Consider the following 18,174-nt stretch of genomic DNA (forward strand, 5'->3'; position numbering starts at 1 on the left):
TGGATGAGAGCGCTGGTGTGAGAGTCAGAAGACCAGGGTTCTAGTGTCGATTCTGACATTTTAAAACTTTGTGAATTTGAACAAGGCACTTAACCTCTGGGCGGCAACAATACTCATACTACGCCCCCCACGGGCTTCTCTCTGAAAGCACTTGTGGGACTGTGAGTTGTGACGATTAAATTAAAGCAGCCAGATGTCCATCAGTCAGTCAGTCAACAAGCATTTATTAGATCTTTTTGCTGGGGAGCCGGGACTTCTCACAAAGCTGAGAGATTTTGGGATGGGAGCTGGAAGGGGCCTAAAAATCATCCAGTTTTAACCCCTTCATTTTGGGGACTGAGCCCCACAGGGACCTGCCCGAGATCACGTAGTTAGGATCCGAATTCGAGGCATCAGATTCCAAAGTCAGACCTTTTCACCGGACTCTGCTGTGGCCCTCATAACAACAAGAATGATAATAACCTGGTGGTCTCTGTCTCAACAACAACAACAATAATAACCTAATGATCTCTGTCTCTTTCAGATGGGAGGAGGAGCTGGCCAAGCGCATGCACCTGGAGACCATGGTAGAGACACTCCAAGAGGTAAGAGCCTCATGAAACAGCCCAAAATGATGGTGTGGTACCCTGTGGGGAAGGGGAAACAAAGACCCCTCCTGTATTTTGGGGATAGGAGCAGAGAGCTGGCTGTAACCAGATTAGGAGGCTGGGATTCTTTTGCTCTATTTTATTCCTGGTTTATTTTGTTCTTGGAGAACTGGAAAGGTTTTCACCTGGCTCACCCATAATGCACATGCTGATGAGAATGTCCTTCTTACTGAGCGTCGAGATCTGGGTTATGATTTTATAACCTGCTGCTGTGGAACTCTGTGGGGCTCAGTCTCCCCATCTGTAAATTAGAGGGTGTGCCCAGATCTCTTAGATTGTATCCTTTCAGCTCTGACTATCTTTCAATTAGTTCTTGGAGGATCATTTCTTCCAGGTACCAAGCCATGCCCCAAGGCTGGGGTCATTTTTGTCTTTAAGGAAAGTTCTCTCTGCCCTTCTCAAACCCCTGGCCTTTCCTTCAGAGCTCAGGGCCTCACCTGTGAGGTTTAATCAATAGGCTTCCAGGGTAGAGGCCTCTTTTAAAAAATTGAACACTAGTCTTACCATTTATGTGACCATATCTTTCAGGCCTTGCTTTCTCTGTATGAAAAATGAAGCTAACATACCTCAGAGAGACAGAGACAGACACACAGAGAGATAGATAGAGAGAGAGAGAAGAGAAGAGAAGAGAAAGGGGAGAGGGAGGGGAGAGAAAGGGGGAAAGAGAAAGAAAGGAAAGAAAGATGGAAGAGAAAAAATAAAGAAAAAGGAAATGGATAGAAAGATGGAGAGAAAGACAAGCAGAGAAAGAGAGAGGGAGGGGAGAGAGAGAGAGAGAGAGAGAGAGAGAGAGAGAGAGCAAGTATTCCTTGCTAACAGAAGGATTTCCCACTAAACCTGACTCTAAACCAGGAGGAGAGAGTTGCCTCTCACCCTCTCCCCTTAATTCTCTAGTTCCACTGACTCCCATTTGAAAGACAATGTGGGTACCATGGACCACTGGTTTTACAATCAAAAAACTTGATTTCAAGACTGGGCCCTGATTAGCTGAATGACCCCTCTAGGAGCCTTCTTTCCTCACTTATAAAAAGAGAACAATCCATCCCAATCCAATAATCCAATTTCCAATCAACATTTTTTAAGCATCTCCTTTGGCAGGCCCTCTGCTAAAGCCCAGGGATGGACTAACAAACAGAAGGCCAGGCCCTACTAGGGTCAAGGGCTCCCCAGCTAACTTGGGAACACAGCAAACAAGAATAGGCATTTCTTCCCTTGCCAGTTGGTTCTAAGGAAGGTGCTTGTTAAACCTTACCCTATTGTAGGATTGTAGAGTTTATTCATGTTATCATGGCAGTTGCCCTGATAGAGCCCCAGAATAGGGGGAGCTGGCCTGTCATGTAGCTGGGCCGAGCCTTCCCCGGGTGCATGCTCAGGGGAAGCCTCCTTGCTGGGATGGAGGTGGCTCTCTATTCCTTCCAGCTGGTTCTGCTCCCCTTCATTGGTCAGAACCTCCTTAATTATTGCCATCTCCTTCCCCTTCCCCTCCCCTCTCTCATCCCCACCCGGATTCCAGGCGGCCCAGGAGGCAGAAGCCATCCAGGAGGAGATGAATGAGAAGATCGAGCGGCTGAAGGCTGAGCTGGTGGTGTTTAAGGGGCTGATGAGTGATGTAAGTGCTGTTCCCTCCCCTCGCCTCGCCCCTGCCCTTCCATCCTGGGCGGCATGACCCTCCCTTCCTCCCCCACCCCATCATGCAGACGGCTTCATTCACCGCCAGGATCAGACTGTCCATCCGTCCGGTCCGGTCGTGGGCACTGCTTCATAGTTAGTATCCTGGCTGCGTTTGACTTGATGACAGATGCATCAGAGACCATTCATTTGCCCTGCCCTCCTCCTCTTGTCCCCTCAGCCCATCCCTTTCCCTTCTTCTCCCCCCCTTCCTATTTGGTCTGTGTAGAGATGCATTCATCTGCTGCTTTTAACTCATGGCCTTGAGAGCTCCTTCTGATGGAGTGATTGATTAGGGTGTTTTCAGTAGAGAAGCCCTCCAGTTGAGGGGACACATGTGGTTTTGGGCCCAGGGGCCTGTTTGGTAGAATTGTTGTGATCTAAGCTGCTGTCCCCCTTCCATGGAAGGGGAAAAGAAGAGCTGGCCTGTGACCCATCCTTCCTTCTCCCTCAGCTTTGACTGAGTCTTGAACTTTCTACTTCCTTTTTCAACTGTAGGATGGCAATACTTGACTGGAACTCTGACTTGAGTCCCCTGAAAGTCTGTGGGGTCTGTCTGGGGACAAGGAGCCATTGTGGCTCCAGGGAGTTATTTCAAGAAGCATCTTCTTTTCCCAGGCTGGGGAGACTTTTTTCTGTCTCCTCACCTCTGACTACCCTGGTCTACAATCTGGCTCCAGACAGGACATATTTATTCTAAAAAAAGGCTATCCTATTCTCTGAACTAGGAGACAGATTCATTCCCTTCCTCATGGAGCTTACCATCTAGAAGGGGAATAAATCACAAATGGAAAAAGCCCATCAAAGCCTTAGATGCATAATAAAATGTTATGGGAGATCTGAGAGAGAAGATCTTTATTGACCAGGAGATCTTGGAGGAGGTGGCATTTGAATTGGATTTTGAAGAATGGGTAGAAAAGCAAAAAGAGAAACTGGGTAATCCAGATGTGGGGGGATATTGTGAGCAGAGGCTTTTGGTTTTCTGCTGTGGACAAAGTAGAAAAAGCCATATCTTGAGTCCAAGCATCAGGAAAGGAAATGGTTTTTCCCATGCTTCATGCTTCCCCCTTCAGAGAACCTTCTATGTAAAGGGAAGCCCCTTCCCCTCCTGTTCTTAAGAAAGGAAGCCTGGTAATAATCCTCCTACTAGGTCCCCAAATTTACTTTCTCTGGGGAACTCTGGGACAGTCCTTTTGGGGAGAGCTGGTCCTACCAAAGCTTCATGCGATGAATGCTCAAGCAACGAGAAGTCAGCTCCAGGCCTCTGAGTGCAGAATTAAAGTATGGGGCAGGCCCTCATGACAGGGATGGAGCTCAAAGCCCGTGCTGGTGTTCTGGGGCAGGCCCTCATGACAGGGATGGAGCTCAAAGCCCGTGCTGGTGTTCTGGGGCAGGCCTTCATGGCAGGGATGGAGGCTCAAAGCCCGTGCTGGTGTTCTGGGGCAGGCCCTCATGACAGGGATGGAGCTCAAAGCCCGTGCTGGTGTTTTGGGACAGGCCCTCATGACAGGGATGGAGCTCAAAGCCCGTGCTGATGTTCTGGGGCAGGCCCTCGTGACAGGGATGGAGCTCAAAGCCCGTGCTGATGTTCTGGGGCAGGCCCTCGTGACAGGGATGGAGCTCAAAGCCCATCCTAGTGTTCTGGGGCAGGCCCTATCTTGGGCTGCCTGGGCCACCAGGGATGTCTGGGTGGGGGCAGTGCCTTGGGTTTGTGCATGGGCAATGAGTCCCCAGTCTCTTGGGGCTCTGAGTGAGATGGAGGCTGCCTTGGTGGGAGTGGGGGGAGAGTGGCGGTCTTTGAATAGGTTTGGACTCGTTCTTGTTCTTGTTGTTGGTTTTTTTTTTTTTTAATTAACACAACTCACAGTCTCTGGATAGCTGCTGGGAGAGAAGATGGCTCCCAGTCTTTAACCAGGATCATAGCCCTCTGGCTGAGAAATGTGAAGCCCTTGAGGGTTGCCTTGGAGCAGGGTGGGAGGCCTTAGGTCCAGCCAGGCACAACCCCTTGAGGCCACATCACAGGACAGAGTTTCCAGGGACTCTTGTGAAGGCTTGGAAGAGATGAGGTTCTCCCACAGGCTCCAGGGTGGTAATCCTACCCTCGTCCCAAGGACCTCCTCACCCACCATTCACCCACCCACAAGGCTGGGAAAGGAGTTCTGTGAGGTGGGGATAAGCCCCTGCCAGAGCTTCCCCCTGCCAGCCTCTTACCCTCTCTCTCACCCCCAACTCATGTAACCCCCATGCTGTCCTCCCTGCAGCCCATGACAGACCTGGACACAAAGATCCAAGAGAAGGCCATGAAGGTGGACATGGATATCTGCCGGCGAATCGATATCACGGCCAAGCTGTGCGATGTCGCACAGCAGCGGAACTCGGAAGACGTGTCCAAGATCTTTCAGGTGAACAGGGCCTCCCACCTCCCACCCCCCACCACAACCAGCGCCCAGCCCCGGCCCTACCCTGTCTCCAGAAAGTGACTTAGGATCCAGAGCTCCGGTGGAAGGAGCCCCTCGGACCCCCCCCCCTCATTCTGACAAATGACAAACCGAGTCTCAGAGAAGGGGAATGCTTTCACTAGAGATGAAACAGAATGGACCCAGTTCCTTGATGGCCAGTCTGTGCTCTTGGGGCTAGCAGAGACCTCAGGATGTCGGAACCAGTCTGGCTGAGAATGAACATCCCCTCTTGAATCCTGTCCTTTTCTCCCCATTTCCCTGAGAGGTAGCATTCCAACGGCCTCACAGCTCTGCTGCTTTGTCCTTGTCTGGTCCACACTCAGTTACAGATTCTGCTGTTTTGTGAAATCCTCCCCGTCATTTTACAGCAAGGCGACTGAGCCAGTGAGGAGAAAGGCTGTGGGATTTTAGAATCATAGATTTAAAGCTAGAACAGACAGAAAAGCTATAGGATTTTAGAATCATAAATTTAAAGCTAGAACCGACAGAAAGGCCGTAGGATTTTAGAATCATAAATTTAAAGCTAGAACGGACAGAAAGGCCATAGGATGTTAGAATCATAAATTTAAAGCTAGAACAGACAAAAAGGCTGTAGGATTTTAGAATCATAGATTTACAGCTAGAACAGAATGTGGTGGTGATCTAGTTCAGTGTTCTCATTTGACAGAGGAGGGAACTGAGACCTTGAATGGAGAAGCGACTTAGGACCATAGATTGAGATCAGAAAGGAGCCTTAGGGAACAACCAGACCAGCTCCCTTTCATCTAAATGAAGAAACTGAGCCCAATGCTGTGGCCAGTCCGCAAAGGCAGTGAGCATTTGAACTCAGGTTTCTGGACTCTAAACCAGGATCCCTTTGCTCTGTGTCCCCCTGCTTCAGGCCATCCAGATAATGATGGCTGGGACCCAGGTCTGGGGCTTCTGACTTCCAGTCCATGATTCTTGCCTTCTGAGCCCGTGTTGGCTTCCCAGTTGCTCTTAGTGTTATTGGCTGCCTGATAATAGAACTGCTGGAGCTGGTTAGTTTCCGGCGCTGGGTCCTCTTCCGGCCATTTTGGGACTCTTACCCAAGGGCCAGGGCTAAGCATGGCTGACCTAGTGGGAAGAACCCAGTCCTTTGGCTTGAATCGATCTGTCTCCTCCCCGAGCAAGCGTAGCTCCAGGCCCAAGTGACCTAACTCAGACACTAATACGTGTGTATGTGTGTGTAAGGGGGTGTATGAGTATAGGAGAGAGGGAGAGAGGGGCTGATGGCCTTTTGGGCAACCTCAGACCGCTGGACAGCTTGCGGCCTTCTCATAGCTTATGGCGGCTTGGGGGAAGCTGCTCTTTTCGACATGGGAATCTTGGTCTGGCTCTTGCTTGATTTCAGGGGGCAAGGATGCGCTGTTGCTTTTGAGTGTGTGACTGAATTTGGAGGGAGTCAGGGCGGGGGGAGTTTACTCCCCTCACCACTGAGCCCGTGGAGGCAATTTAAAGGGGCAAAGGCCGGCTCCTCTGTTCGTGTCTCCATGCTTGTGTGTGAGCTCTGTGTGTATCCCCCCACCTCCTGTCTGCATGTCTGTCTGAGGACCCCAGGAAATGTGGAGGGGCTTTTTTCTGTGGGCTCTGGATCTTGCCCGGCCTGGCTTGTCTCCTGCCGTTCCCCTTAGGGACGGCAGCCTCAGCGAGCTCTCTTGTAGACAGCGGGCCTCCCAGAGAGGATGGGATGGGGGTTTCTGCCGTGCTGGCCTTCCTTCCCCTCACGCTCTTTGCTGATGTCTGCCCGCTTTGTAGTGAGCTCTTACGCTTGGCCCTGGCCATGGCTGGCCCCAATCGCTTACATCCATTGCCCCGTGGGGGAGCAGCCCCCTCTCCCATCTTTCCCAGTCCTCCCGCACCTTCTCTACCCCGGCAGAGCCCTCCAGTCACCCCTCCCTTCTCACTTCCTTCCCTGGTTCAGGTAGCATCCAAGAAGAAGGACCGTAAGGTAACCTCCGAGGACGACGTTTCTGAGCAGGACGGGGAGGTCACCCGGCTGTCGGACGATGAGGTCAGCTCCATGAACATCACGGATGAAATGAAGCGAATGTTCAACCAGCTGTGAGTATCTGCGGAAGGAGGTGGGGTTCATGGGGAAGAAGCCTGGCTTCACGGTCTTGATCCCCTGGGTCTTAGTTTCCTCCTTTGTAAAATAAGAGGGTTGGACAAGGTGACCAGCTCTAGAGCTGGGGTCCTGCCTTCCCATCCCCTCCAGAATGAAACCCAGGTACGTGACCCTGGGACAGGCACTTGGATGCCCTGGGACTCAGTTTCCCAGCTTGGAAACTTGTGACTGAAATCCCAGCTCCATTGCTTCCTCCTGCCTAACCCCAAGCAGATCCTTGGCTTCCTCATCTGTAAAATGGGCATGATGATGTTTCAGCCGTTGTGAAGGAAGCCTTTTAGGAGCCCTAAAGAGCAGCAGGCCAGGTTGTGTTACATTTACTTTTTAGAAAGGGAGGCAGGGTGTATTGTTTTCAGGTAAAGAAGTCTGCTGCCAGTTACTAACCTCCCTGGGCCTCGGTTTCCCCCCCTATAAAATGAGAGATTTGGATTCAATTGTGGCAGAATTGACATTTTTATGTCTCAGCCCCCTCTGACTGGATCTGAAGAACATTTTCAAATTAATAAAATTAAATTCAAGGGAACACAAAGACAGCCCTGATATTGAAATAGATTTTTTTTTTAAGTGTATGATCCTCCAGGTAAAGAATCTCTGGACTGTGTGGGCTCTGAGATCTCATCTAAGTGTAGACCTAGGATCCTAAGAGATATAAACTGTGAAGAACACAATGGGAGATTCCTAAACAAGCGAGGTGTTCTAGAAAGGCCTCCTGTGGGCTTGGAGGGAGATGGGGAGAGATAGAGGGAGGCGGGGGAGAGAAAGAGACGGACAGAGACCGCGCGAGAGCAGGAGTCCTCACTCCAGCACTCTGCCTGTCCGGATCATCCTGGGCTCTGGGCTCCCTGCGAGCCTGCCCTCGGATCCCCTAGCCACTCCCAGGCTGTCTGTCCCATGCGCTCATGTTTCCTTTCACTGGGATGTAGGCGATTATTCATAATCATTGTGATGGTGACTACTCTGGGCTCTCCTTCCCTTCCCCGGAATCTTGGGGAGAGGAAGCGGAGACTGAAAGGAGGGGAGGGAGGAAGTGCTCGGCCTCAGGGGACAGCAGGATTTTCCTGCTCCAGGATTGTCCTGGGAAGACATTTCTGATGACTTACGGAACCCCAGAAAAGGGCTGGATTGTTCAGCAGCAGACTGGGGCTTCTACGGGCAGGGGTGGAGACAATGGGGTATTTATGGGCCGTTCTGGGCCTGTGGAGAATCCCCCCTTATCTACAGCAGCTTCCTTTGGTGGGGAAGGGCTGGTGGTAAAGTGCCTCGGGAACTGACCTGCAGGCCTCTGGCTCTCTCCCTCTGCCCCTTCCCCGGTGGCTGACCAGAGTTGGGGGCAAGGCGAAGGCTAAATGGCGTAGTCAGAGGTGGAACCCAAGGCAACCTTCTCCTGTCCATTACGTTGCCAGCCTACATCCCAATGAAAGGAACCATACTCTGAATCCTGACCCACCTTCATCCATCCTACCCCTGATTTCTTTTCCAGGCCAGGCTGGAGCTGCTCACTCCTCTAGCCTTCTGGGAGGAAACCAGGGGGCTGTGTCTGGCCTCCCCCGCCCCTTTCTGGTCTGCAGGCTGTGACCTCTGCTCAGCTGAGGGGAGGGGACTGCGAAAGGGTCCTAAGGGGCCTGAGGAAGACTCTCCACTGCTAAAGCAGAGCAAGATCCTGTCTCCCCTAGCCCACCAGCCTGTTCTCCTCCTCTCTTGACTCCAGCAGCTGGATCAGTGCCCTCAGGGGCCCAGGTCTAAAGACCATGACTCCTTATTGACGTCTCTGAACTGGGCAAAAGAGAATAGTGTCCCCCAATATCTGCAGAACACCAGGCCTCCCATCACTTTATCTGAATTTCCTACTGTGCCCATTATACAGATGAGACCGAGGCCCCACAAAGGGTTGCTAAGTGGTCTTATGGGCTTGGAGTTAGGAAGGCCAGAACTCAAATCCAGTCTGAGACACCCACCAGCTGTGTAACCCTGAGCCAGTCACTTAATCTTGGTTTGCCTCAGTTTCCTCCTCTGTAAAATGGGCACGATAACAGCGCCTACCTCCTAGAGTTATTGTGAGGATCAAAGGGTAATAGTTATAAAGTGCTTAGCACAGTGCCTGGCACATAGTAGGTGCTTAATGAATTTTTGTTCCTTTCCCTTCCCTCAGAGGTCATACAAGAAGGATTCAAACCCAGGGTCAAACTGCTTCTAAGGCCTGTCCATTATAGCTTGCTTTTCCGGTAGGCTCTGTTCTATATTTCCAATAAGAGCAGAGTTTCAGGAATGTGGGTTCCCAGCAGGACACTTCTTGTGAATATTGTGCCTGACTTTCAAGGCTCTCCCCAACTCTTCCCACTCTGCGGAAGGGACTGGAAACCTGGCACGCAGTAGGTCCAAGATAGAAGCTTTCTTAGAGGCCTTCTCATCAAGGGAAAGTGACTTCTTTCAGGTCACACAGCCATTAATGACAAAGCCAAGACCAGAAGTGCATGTCCTTGCTCCCAAAGTCACCCTTTTTCTAGCTCCTCTGCTTCCATTTGTTCTCAGTTCTAAAGAAACCCCTTGCACAATTTTATTTTCATTTAAAAAAAAATCATGGATGCTTTCTAGTTGTACATCACATTTTTGTACATCCTTATTTTTATTTAATTTTTTCAGTGAACTAAAATTCATTTATTTTCCTCCTCACCTCAAGCTGGCATCAAACCTCCCACCAACCCCCCAAATTAAATTCAGATAAGCCATCCTGCACATGGCCTACAGTGAAAGAAGGGCTTGATCGATAGGTATTTGCTAAGCACCTAATATGTGCCAGAGAATAAAAGAGTGAAATAAGCCAGGCCGAGGTGGGTGCCTCGTGGGCACAAGCTCACTAGTTTTCTGCCATTTCTCTTTATTTTGGGGGACGGCTCATTTGGTAGGAGGCAAAACAAATGTGAATGGGAAATAAAAGTACAAGATGGGGATAAAACTTTTGAAAACAGAAAGGGCCCCTTAAAAAAAGAAGGCCACCCTTCCCAGGGTGGAAGACCAGCCAGCCAGACCACACCCTCTTCAGGACCCCTCCCCACCAACCAGCTCCAGCTCCATCGCCATTTATCAGCTGCATCCTCAGCGCAAACTCCACTGGGGCACTGAGCTTTCCCTACCCATCAGCACTCTGGTTTTGTTCTGATTAAAATCAGTTAGTTTGGTTCCCAAGCACAGATACTGTCGATGTGGGAAAGGGCCGGGCTTAGGCTGACTATATGTGGGGGGGAAGAAGCTCCCAGAGAAGGTCACCCTCTTCCTGCCAAACACCCGGAGTCCTGCCTAGGGGCCCTGACCTCCCTTCCAGCTCTAGTTTCACTGGGAGCAGACACTCCAAAGGAAGTGAAGGGGGAAGGGGGACAGGGAGGCACTCTCTAGGGCAGAGACCTTCTAGGCTCCCGCCTGCCCGCTCCCTCACTTAGAACCAGGCCCCAGTCCCTGTATTTACAGAGACATCTGGAGGCACAGTTGGGAATTGCCTCCAGGTTTTGACTAGTCCTGAAGTCTGGCTCTTCAACTGTCCCATATCCCCTCTCCTGTTTATTCCCTGGAAAAGTTCCCTGAAAGAAACAGTTTTCCCAGCATTACAGAGACCTGCTTCTCAGTAAACTGGGAAAATTTAGCCCTGTTCTGTCCTCAAGTCCCAGGACAATGTAATATTTAATGATAGTCAAAGGAACTTTGGGAGTGACATGGAAAAGACATCGGGGCACTGACACCTAACACTGGCTCTGCCACAGATTTTCTGAAGGGTAGTGTCTGCAAAATCATGGATCTTATTTTCTTTATCTATTAAAGGTGGGGACTGGAATAGATCATTGCTAAGGGCCCTCCCAGCTCTGACCTCCTGAGTTCTAAGGGCTCTTCAACTGGTATTTTATCATTCTGTATTCCAAACTTTCTGCCAGCAATAAAATAAAATTCTGTGATTCAGTGAAGGGAAGGAAACAAGCATTTATTATGCTCCTACGAAGTACCAGGCACTGAACTAAATACTTACAGATATTATTTCATTCAATAACCTTGTAAACTAGATATTATTATCCCCATTTTACAGTTAAGATAACTGAAGCAATTCAAGGTTAAGTGACATTCATAAATATCCAAGGCTGGAACTTCCGTCTTTCTGATTCCAGGCCCAGTGCCCTCTCCACCACGCTGCCCCTTTGAAGGATTAAGGCCGGGGAGAGAGTCACTAGTGTCTGGGCCCTGAAGCCTGTTGACCCTATCCCTCCTCCAGGGAGCCAGTGTCTTTCCTTGCTGACCTCTCTTCTGTTGTTCCCCTGCCCCCCACAGGAGAGAGACCTTTGACTTTGATGACGATTGTGACAGTCTCACGTGGGAGGAGAACGAGGATACCCTGCTGCTCTGGGAGGACTTTACCAACTGCAACCCGTCCATTGACCTGCAAGGAGAGGTGAGCAAGGGCACGGCCTCAGCCATTCCCTACTCCTAGTCACCCCTTCTGTATAAGGCTAACCTGGGGAAGGCAGATGTTCAGGGGAGGCACATGGCAGGATCTCTGTGACACTTCCCAGCTCTGATCTCCTGGGTTCTAAGGGTCCTCCCAGCTCTGACTTCCTGGGTTCTAAAGGCTCTCCCAGCTCTGACCTCCTGGGTGATAAGGGCCTCCCAGCTCTGACCTCCTGGGTTCTAAGGGCCTCCCAGCTCTGACATCCTTTGTTCTAAGACTCCGCCTAGTTCTCATGGTTTGTCTCATCTCATGGATCACGACTCTAGGACCCCACAGAACCCTTCTATTCCTCCCCCCAATTAGCTAAACCTGATTGTTTGGTTTTATCTTCTTAGCAAGAGGAAAATTTGGGCAACTTGATTCACGAAACTGAGTCCTTCTTCAAGACGAGAGACAAGGAGTACCAGGAGACGATAGGACAGATTGAGGTGAGTGCTGGGAAGAACTTCTTTGTCCTGATGGCCCACAGGTGGCAGTTGGGGGGTGGCTTGTCCACTCGGGGTCTGTGGTTGGCAGTTTTGGGAGGTGGTGCGGAAGCAGGCGGTGGCTGGGGTTCTGTCCAACCTGATAACCCATCCGGGGAGGCGGGGAGAGACACATTCAGAAGACTCTGTGTAAGTGCTCTGTGAGCACGTACACAAGGGTAAACTAGTCTGCACTGAGTAGTGAGGGGAGTGGGCCAGGCCAGTCGGCGGCAGCTTCTTTGATAGACGATGATTAATAATAACTGACCAGAACTGGTGTCGGAGGCAGGCAGGCGCTCTCCTTTTACCCATCAGCCTAATAAACCCATCCTCAGCTTCTCAGATCATTGCAAGAACATGTTGCTTTTTTCCCTTCTAGTTGGAACTAGCCACAGCCAAGAGTGACATGAACCGTCACTTGCACGAATACATGGAGATGTGTAGCATGAAGAGGGGCCTGGATGTCCAGATGGAGACTTGCCGCCGCCTCATCAAAGGCTCTGCCGACAGGTGGGTCCGCAGCCACTGCCACCAGCCTCCCTGCCCTGTGGGCAGCGTTTTCAGGACTTTGGGAGACCCTCCCCTTCCCCGGCTGCCCAGAGCTCCTCGCTCCAACTGGAGCCAGCCAGAAAGGGGGCAGAGGCTGGGGGCCTTCAGGAGGGGAGGACCGCTTGCAGGAGGAGGGGGATGCGTGCTCCTGTGGGTCAGCAGAGCTGGCCTCTGTGTCCCACATGTCGGACATCCAGAGCTGAGGACAGTGAGATAGCCCCGGGGGGTTGGACCTTGGGCAGTGGGTGTAATGGCAAAGAAGGACATTTAAGCAACCTCCAACCACAAAGATCCGAGAGGTGGGGAGCCCCCCTGCCGTTGGGAGGCAGACTGGAAGGCAGACCTGGGGGATTCCTTTCAGGCAGAGCTGGGGCTCCTTGGCTGCTTTTTGTTGTTGTGAGTCTCCATGGGGCTTTCTTGGCAGAGGTGCTGGAGTAATTTGCCATTTCCTTCTCTAGCTCATTTTACGGATGGGCAAATTGAGGCAAAGGGGTGAAGTGATTCGCCCAGGGTCACACACTGGGAAACGTTTTTACTCCGGTCCCTCTGACTCTGGACCTGACGCTCCATGGCTAAAATGTGTATACGTTAGAGGTCCTAATCTTGCCTAAGCAAAGAAAGAGTCTAGACCGGGAGTCCGGAGTCTGGCAGTGACCGTCCCTCGCTGGGCCTAAGATGAGGGGCTGGCCCTCTGAGGGCCCTTCCAGATCTGAATGCTGGGACCCTGAGGTTGCTCCCCCAGCCCCTAACCCCAGACCCCGGCCTAATTCTTGCCCCCTCCCTTCTCTCGCAGGAACTCGCCGTCCCCCAGCTCCATGGCCAGCAGCGACTCGGGAAGCACAGATGAGACCCAGGACGAGTTTGAGAGAGACGCGGAAGTGGAGCCGATGGTCAGCTGATGAACCTTGGGGAGGGTGCCTGGAGAGCTGGGGGGAGCGCGGGGACCTCCTCCCCACCCCGGGAGACCTGGGGGGACGAGGGAGCCAACACTGACCACGCCCTGGAGGACTTCCGCCACTCTCCCTCCCCCCACGCCCCACCCGGGGCTTCTGCGGACTGCTGCTTCCCTCCGCCGCCCACCGCCACTGCCCGCCACCCTCCTCCTCCTCCATCCACTCGCCCACCGCCCCCACCCGAGGATTGGTGCTGTCAATTTCTATTCTACACTACAAATGCGAACTCTGTCCGAGATACGGTGTTAATTGTGCCTTTCCCCTTAAGCTGAGCCGCTTAAAGAACTCTTCCGAGCTGGTTTTTATATTCAGTTACCAGAGGGGTGGCCAGACCCCGGATGGCACAGGTGGCGTTCGGTACCCTCCCACCTGCTGCTCTGATTGGCAGGACTCCTTACCTGCCCGGGCCCGCCCCGCCCCACCGGCCCCTGACCCCTCCCCATCGGCCCCTGACCCCTCCTGGGGAGGGAAAGGGGGCCTTGGCTCCCAGATCCCCTGCAAAGAAAGGGGGGGTCGCCCAGACACTTTCTGTGGAAGAAAGGATCTGTGCTTGAAGTGTTTGGGGGAAGGAGGAAGAGAGGGGAAAATGCCCCCACCCCTTTATTTTTTTCTCAGCCCAAATAAAAAAAAAAAAAAAAACTAGTCATGAGGGAAGCTGCGGAAGGGGAGGATTGACACTGTGTTCAAACTACTATGCAAAAAAAAAAAAAAAAAAAAGAGCTCGCCTTATTTATATATGGGATATATAAATATTTCCCTCTCCCTGCCCCCACCTTGGGTTTTTCTCTGGACCGGGAGAGAGGCTGAAGGCGATCTCTCCATGTGCCCCAAAGGCTTAGCTGGGACTTTGCTTCCAGGGATGCTGACCTAGACAGAGTCCTTCCCTTCTCTCGGCCTCAGTTTGTTCTCCGGTAAAACGGCGCGGGGAGATGGTGAGCTGAGCTGTTGCTGAAAGTCCGCGGAGGCCGAGCCTCCCTCAAATAGTGTGGTGGGTGGGGAGCAATAGGAGCCACGGAAGGGGGTCGGGCCGGCGCGGCTCCCGCCCTCCACTGTCCCGGGTCGCTTCTCCCCCCTTGACAGACAAGGGCGCCGTCTTGCTTTCCATCCCCGGCCAGGCTGTGGCCACGGCCAGGAGACCAGGGAGGGAGGGTCCTGGGAAGCCCCACCAGGGGTATCTCTTGCATGCCCACCGCCATTTATGAGATAGAGCCTCTGCACTATGATACTGACTGACCGAGGGGGAGGCATTTGGGCCTGGGATGGGGTTGCCACGACGCATTAGCCTCTCAGCCCCTTGCCAGCCCCCAAATAGACTTTACAAAAAGGGTGCACTACAAGTGGACTTTTATTTGACTCCTGGGCTCCCCCTGGAGGACCAAGGAGCACCTTGCTTAAGTTAGGGATGGTGAAGGGCCGGCCAGGTACCCCTGCCCCTTATCCCACCAAGCCAGGAGGCCACTCAGAGCTCTCACGGGGCTCTTCCATTTCTTCTTCCAAGGAGCTCATCTTTCCCCGCATTTTCCTACTGCAGGGGACCAGCAGGAACCCTATGGAAACCACCTCATTCCCCAAAGGGGACTTTTTTCCCTTTTCCTATTTTTTTTGTTGCCATTCTGTATATAATATACATATTATAGATTATATATATATATATATATATGGAAAAAGAAAGTGTTTGTGTGACCATTTCTAATTTCTCAGACCTCAGTGGCCTTTGTCATCATTTTGTTGGTGGGGGGACATCCTGGCCCCCCAGTTGGCCCAGAGGTGCCCCAGCTCATGTCCCCAGTAGCTCTGACTAGCCAAAGCAGGGTCTGCTCATGAGCCTTCTGGGTGCAGTGGCTTGGGGGCCAGCAGGGCCCTCCTGCTCATCCCCACACTGTCTCTCTCTCTGTATTTTTAGACAACAGGGTTCAAACACACGTCCTACATGGAACCATCCGTTCTATTTTAATTTTAACCAAAGGGTAGCAGAGCCCTGTGGGCTTCATCCTCGGCTGCTATGAAGAACTCTCCACTCCCTCCAGGCTGGGAGATGTCCAGCCGATGCCTGCACATCCCCCTCTCCCCGCCAAGGTCCTTTTCTTTCTGTAGACCCCCAAGACTGGGGTTTGATGATCCCCCAGGGCACATCTGTCTCCCTGAGCTTCCTTTTCTGTTTCTCAGAACCATAGGGCAAGAACGGGCAGAGAGCCGGCGGCCGATTCCCTTCGGGGAGGCCGCCATCCCTTTGTATGGCATGCTGTGTCCCAGAAGCACCCATAACCCCTTTTCTGGGCATTATATTCCAGGTGATGGGAAGGTGACATATCTTTAGAGTTAAGACTGATAGTATAAGTATTTGAGGGCAGCTGTGGTAGTTGCCATGGTGACTGGTGTCTGATGGTATTATTTCGGCTTTTGTAGGCCCGGGTGGTTTCTTTCTGTGGGTTCTGTGGGATGGTGAATGACTGGGTTATGAGGAGCCGGCCATCTTTGTGCAGAGCTCATCCCCCAGGCTGGCTTCTGGTCGGAGAGCAATCTGTGGGTCCGGCTGGCAGGAGACCCTCTGGATGAATGTGTGGCCTTCTGGGAACTCCCAGCAGATCTGGTTTCTGGGCCTTAGCCTGATTTAAGTCCAGCTCCGAATCGTCGCAAGCCTCCTTTTCCCGAGCCCGTGGCTTTCCAGGAATTGTCCCAGCTCTCCTCCTGCTCCCCCCAACTCACCACTGTTAGGGCCAGCGCTGGGCCCGCATTGGAACTACCCAGTCCTTCCTTTGTAAAGTTGTAAATACTTACTCGTTTTTCTATTTCTAGGCACGGCGTCATATTGATGCCGGTATTTTAGAAGGGTTCCTATTCACACCTCTTTCCCTCCATCACTTGTTTTGGGTTTGGGGGCAGGGGTGGGGGGAGAGAGAAAACAGGGATTGGGGGAGGGGGGTTGTTGTTTTTACTTAATGGCAAAGAGGACGGATACCGTCATACGTAATCACTGAGGGGGTTGGGGAGAGGGTAGCGGAGGGGAGGCTGGCAGAATTCCCCTGGGAATTCCTTGTGTTTTCCATTGGCCAATTTTTCATCCAAAGTGTTCAAAGATAGAGGCAGGGGACTGTGTGTGTGCTCCCACGGTGAGCTCACAGACACAACGATAGCTCAATGAATGGAAGGAAAGTAATGAACTGAGGTGGTTGCAGGTGGGCGGGCTGGGGGGAAGGCAAAGAAAAAGAGTGAGTGTAACTGCCGCTTAATGTACTCTATTTATGAAACAGGAGACCCACTCATCTGTTTTGACAAAGGGAGAGGTTTGTGGGCTGACTCGCGGCTCCGAGCGGTACAGAGCCTTCTGAAGGGAGCCTGGGTGCTCCGGCTTGTTTCTGCTCTGTCTCTCTCCAGTCTCCCCTTCCTTCTCTGACATCCGTGGGTCAGTGAGGAAGCAGGGGCGTTCAGAGCGAGGGCCCGGGAGCCAAGAATCCCCGTCCTGCTGACAGCTACTTGGTGACTTTGTTCAAGGCAGTCCAGTTTTCTCTGGATAGTGAGCAGGGCTAAATAGGACCAGACATCTTGAATCTGCCCCTTCCTAGGCCTGGGACTAAAGGGATGCTCATAGGGATAAGGAAGTCAAGGACGAGCTCCCCCTGAAAGAGATGTCCCATTTCTAAAACATTTCTTTTTGGAAAGATGGGCTTTGGGTCCAGGATGCCCACTGATCCCTCTTTCTACCCCCGAGGGTCCTGATCCAAAGGTCATTGGGTCCCCAACCCAAGAAAGCCTTAGGGATTAGTCCTGTCCTAAACATTTTACTTCTTCAGAATACAAGTCTCTCTCTCCAGCATCCTTTAAGAAGTGATTCCCCTTCCCGTCCTGCCTGTAGGTTGGACCCCCAAAGTGGCTTGTCTCCATTTTAAGAAGAGGTCTATCTGGAGGTAGGGGAAAGGCTTTCTACTTAGTCCAGATTAGGGTGGAAGACAGAGGGAGTAGGAAGGCAGGTTTTGGAGCAGCCTCTTTCTCTAGCCTGAGGGAGAAGGGTCCTGAGCAGAGCAGGGAAAGAGTAGATTTGGAGGAGTACCATTATGGAGGGATGGATGGCAGGGAATGGGCAGGGGCCGAGTTGTTAAAGTCAGTTCTAAGTTTGCCCAGAATGGAACCCAAGCAAGTTTTCCAGAGTGGGACATCTAGGTTAGAGGGGCAGTTTGGATGCAGCACTTGGATGAAGGAGCAGGTCTGATCTCTTCTTATTGCAAGAAATCAGAGTCTGGACAGATCAGTGTATTCCTGCCCCTCCTGGCCTCTCAGAGAGAGAAAAAAATAGTATTGAAACTCCCTGCGCCTGTCCCTGGTATTGGAACCCCTGGTATTTAAATGTAGTTCGAAACCTTAGCCCCAAAGGAATATTTATTTACAGAGAGGGACTTGGGGTTCCCCTCCAACTCCCCCTACCCCATGGGGTCCTAGAGTGTCCTGGTTTGTTTTTATTTTATTTTCTATTCATTCAAACAGACTACTGACCCCATTGAAAACCAGCCTGTTTACTGTATTGTTGTAAATAATTGTGCCCTTTATATTCTGTATATTAGCTTCTTTTAAATAAAGTGAGATGTCTTAGAACTGCTGATGTTTGATTGTTTTGGCCTAGAGGCCTAAAGTAGGGCCTGCTGGGAAGGATTGGCCACGGTGGACAAGCTCTGATTCAGTTCAGTCCAATGAGAGATTAATAAACATTTATTAATCACCTACCAGTCCATTAATAGGTTAATAAACATTTGTTAATCACCTACTATGTGCTAGCCACTGGGAATACAAAGGAGCCAAAGATGGTTTCT

At 51.6% G+C, this 18,174-nt stretch overlaps 1 protein-coding gene across 2 annotated transcripts in view; it reads left to right on the plus strand.

Annotated features, from left to right (window-relative positions):
* IFFO2 (intermediate filament family orphan 2) overlaps positions 1-17,959 on the plus strand; it is a 55,258-nt gene extending 37,299 nt beyond the window's left edge. The window contains exons 2-9 of one of the 2 annotated variants that reach the window (XM_051988371.1): positions 524-584; positions 2,161-2,256; positions 4,577-4,717; positions 6,717-6,856; positions 11,229-11,349; positions 11,742-11,834; positions 12,250-12,380; positions 13,213-17,959. In XM_051988371.1, coding sequence (XP_051844331.1) covers positions 524-584; positions 2,161-2,256; positions 4,577-4,717; positions 6,717-6,856; positions 11,229-11,349; positions 11,742-11,834; positions 12,250-12,380; positions 13,213-13,318 — 889 coding nt within the window. In that variant the 3' untranslated portion in view covers positions 13,319-17,959. The remainder of the gene's footprint in view (positions 1-523; positions 585-2,160; positions 2,257-4,576; positions 4,718-6,716; positions 6,857-11,228; positions 11,350-11,741; positions 11,835-12,249; positions 12,381-13,212) is intronic. The other variant, XM_051988372.1, reaches the window with a different exon arrangement.
* The last annotated feature ends 215 nt before the right edge of the window (positions 17,960-18,174 follow it).

Source organism: Antechinus flavipes, chromosome 3 (assembly GCF_016432865.1).
Source record: "Antechinus flavipes isolate AdamAnt ecotype Samford, QLD, Australia chromosome 3, AdamAnt_v2, whole genome shotgun sequence".
Classification (NCBI taxonomy): domain Eukaryota; kingdom Metazoa; phylum Chordata; class Mammalia; order Dasyuromorphia; family Dasyuridae; genus Antechinus; species Antechinus flavipes.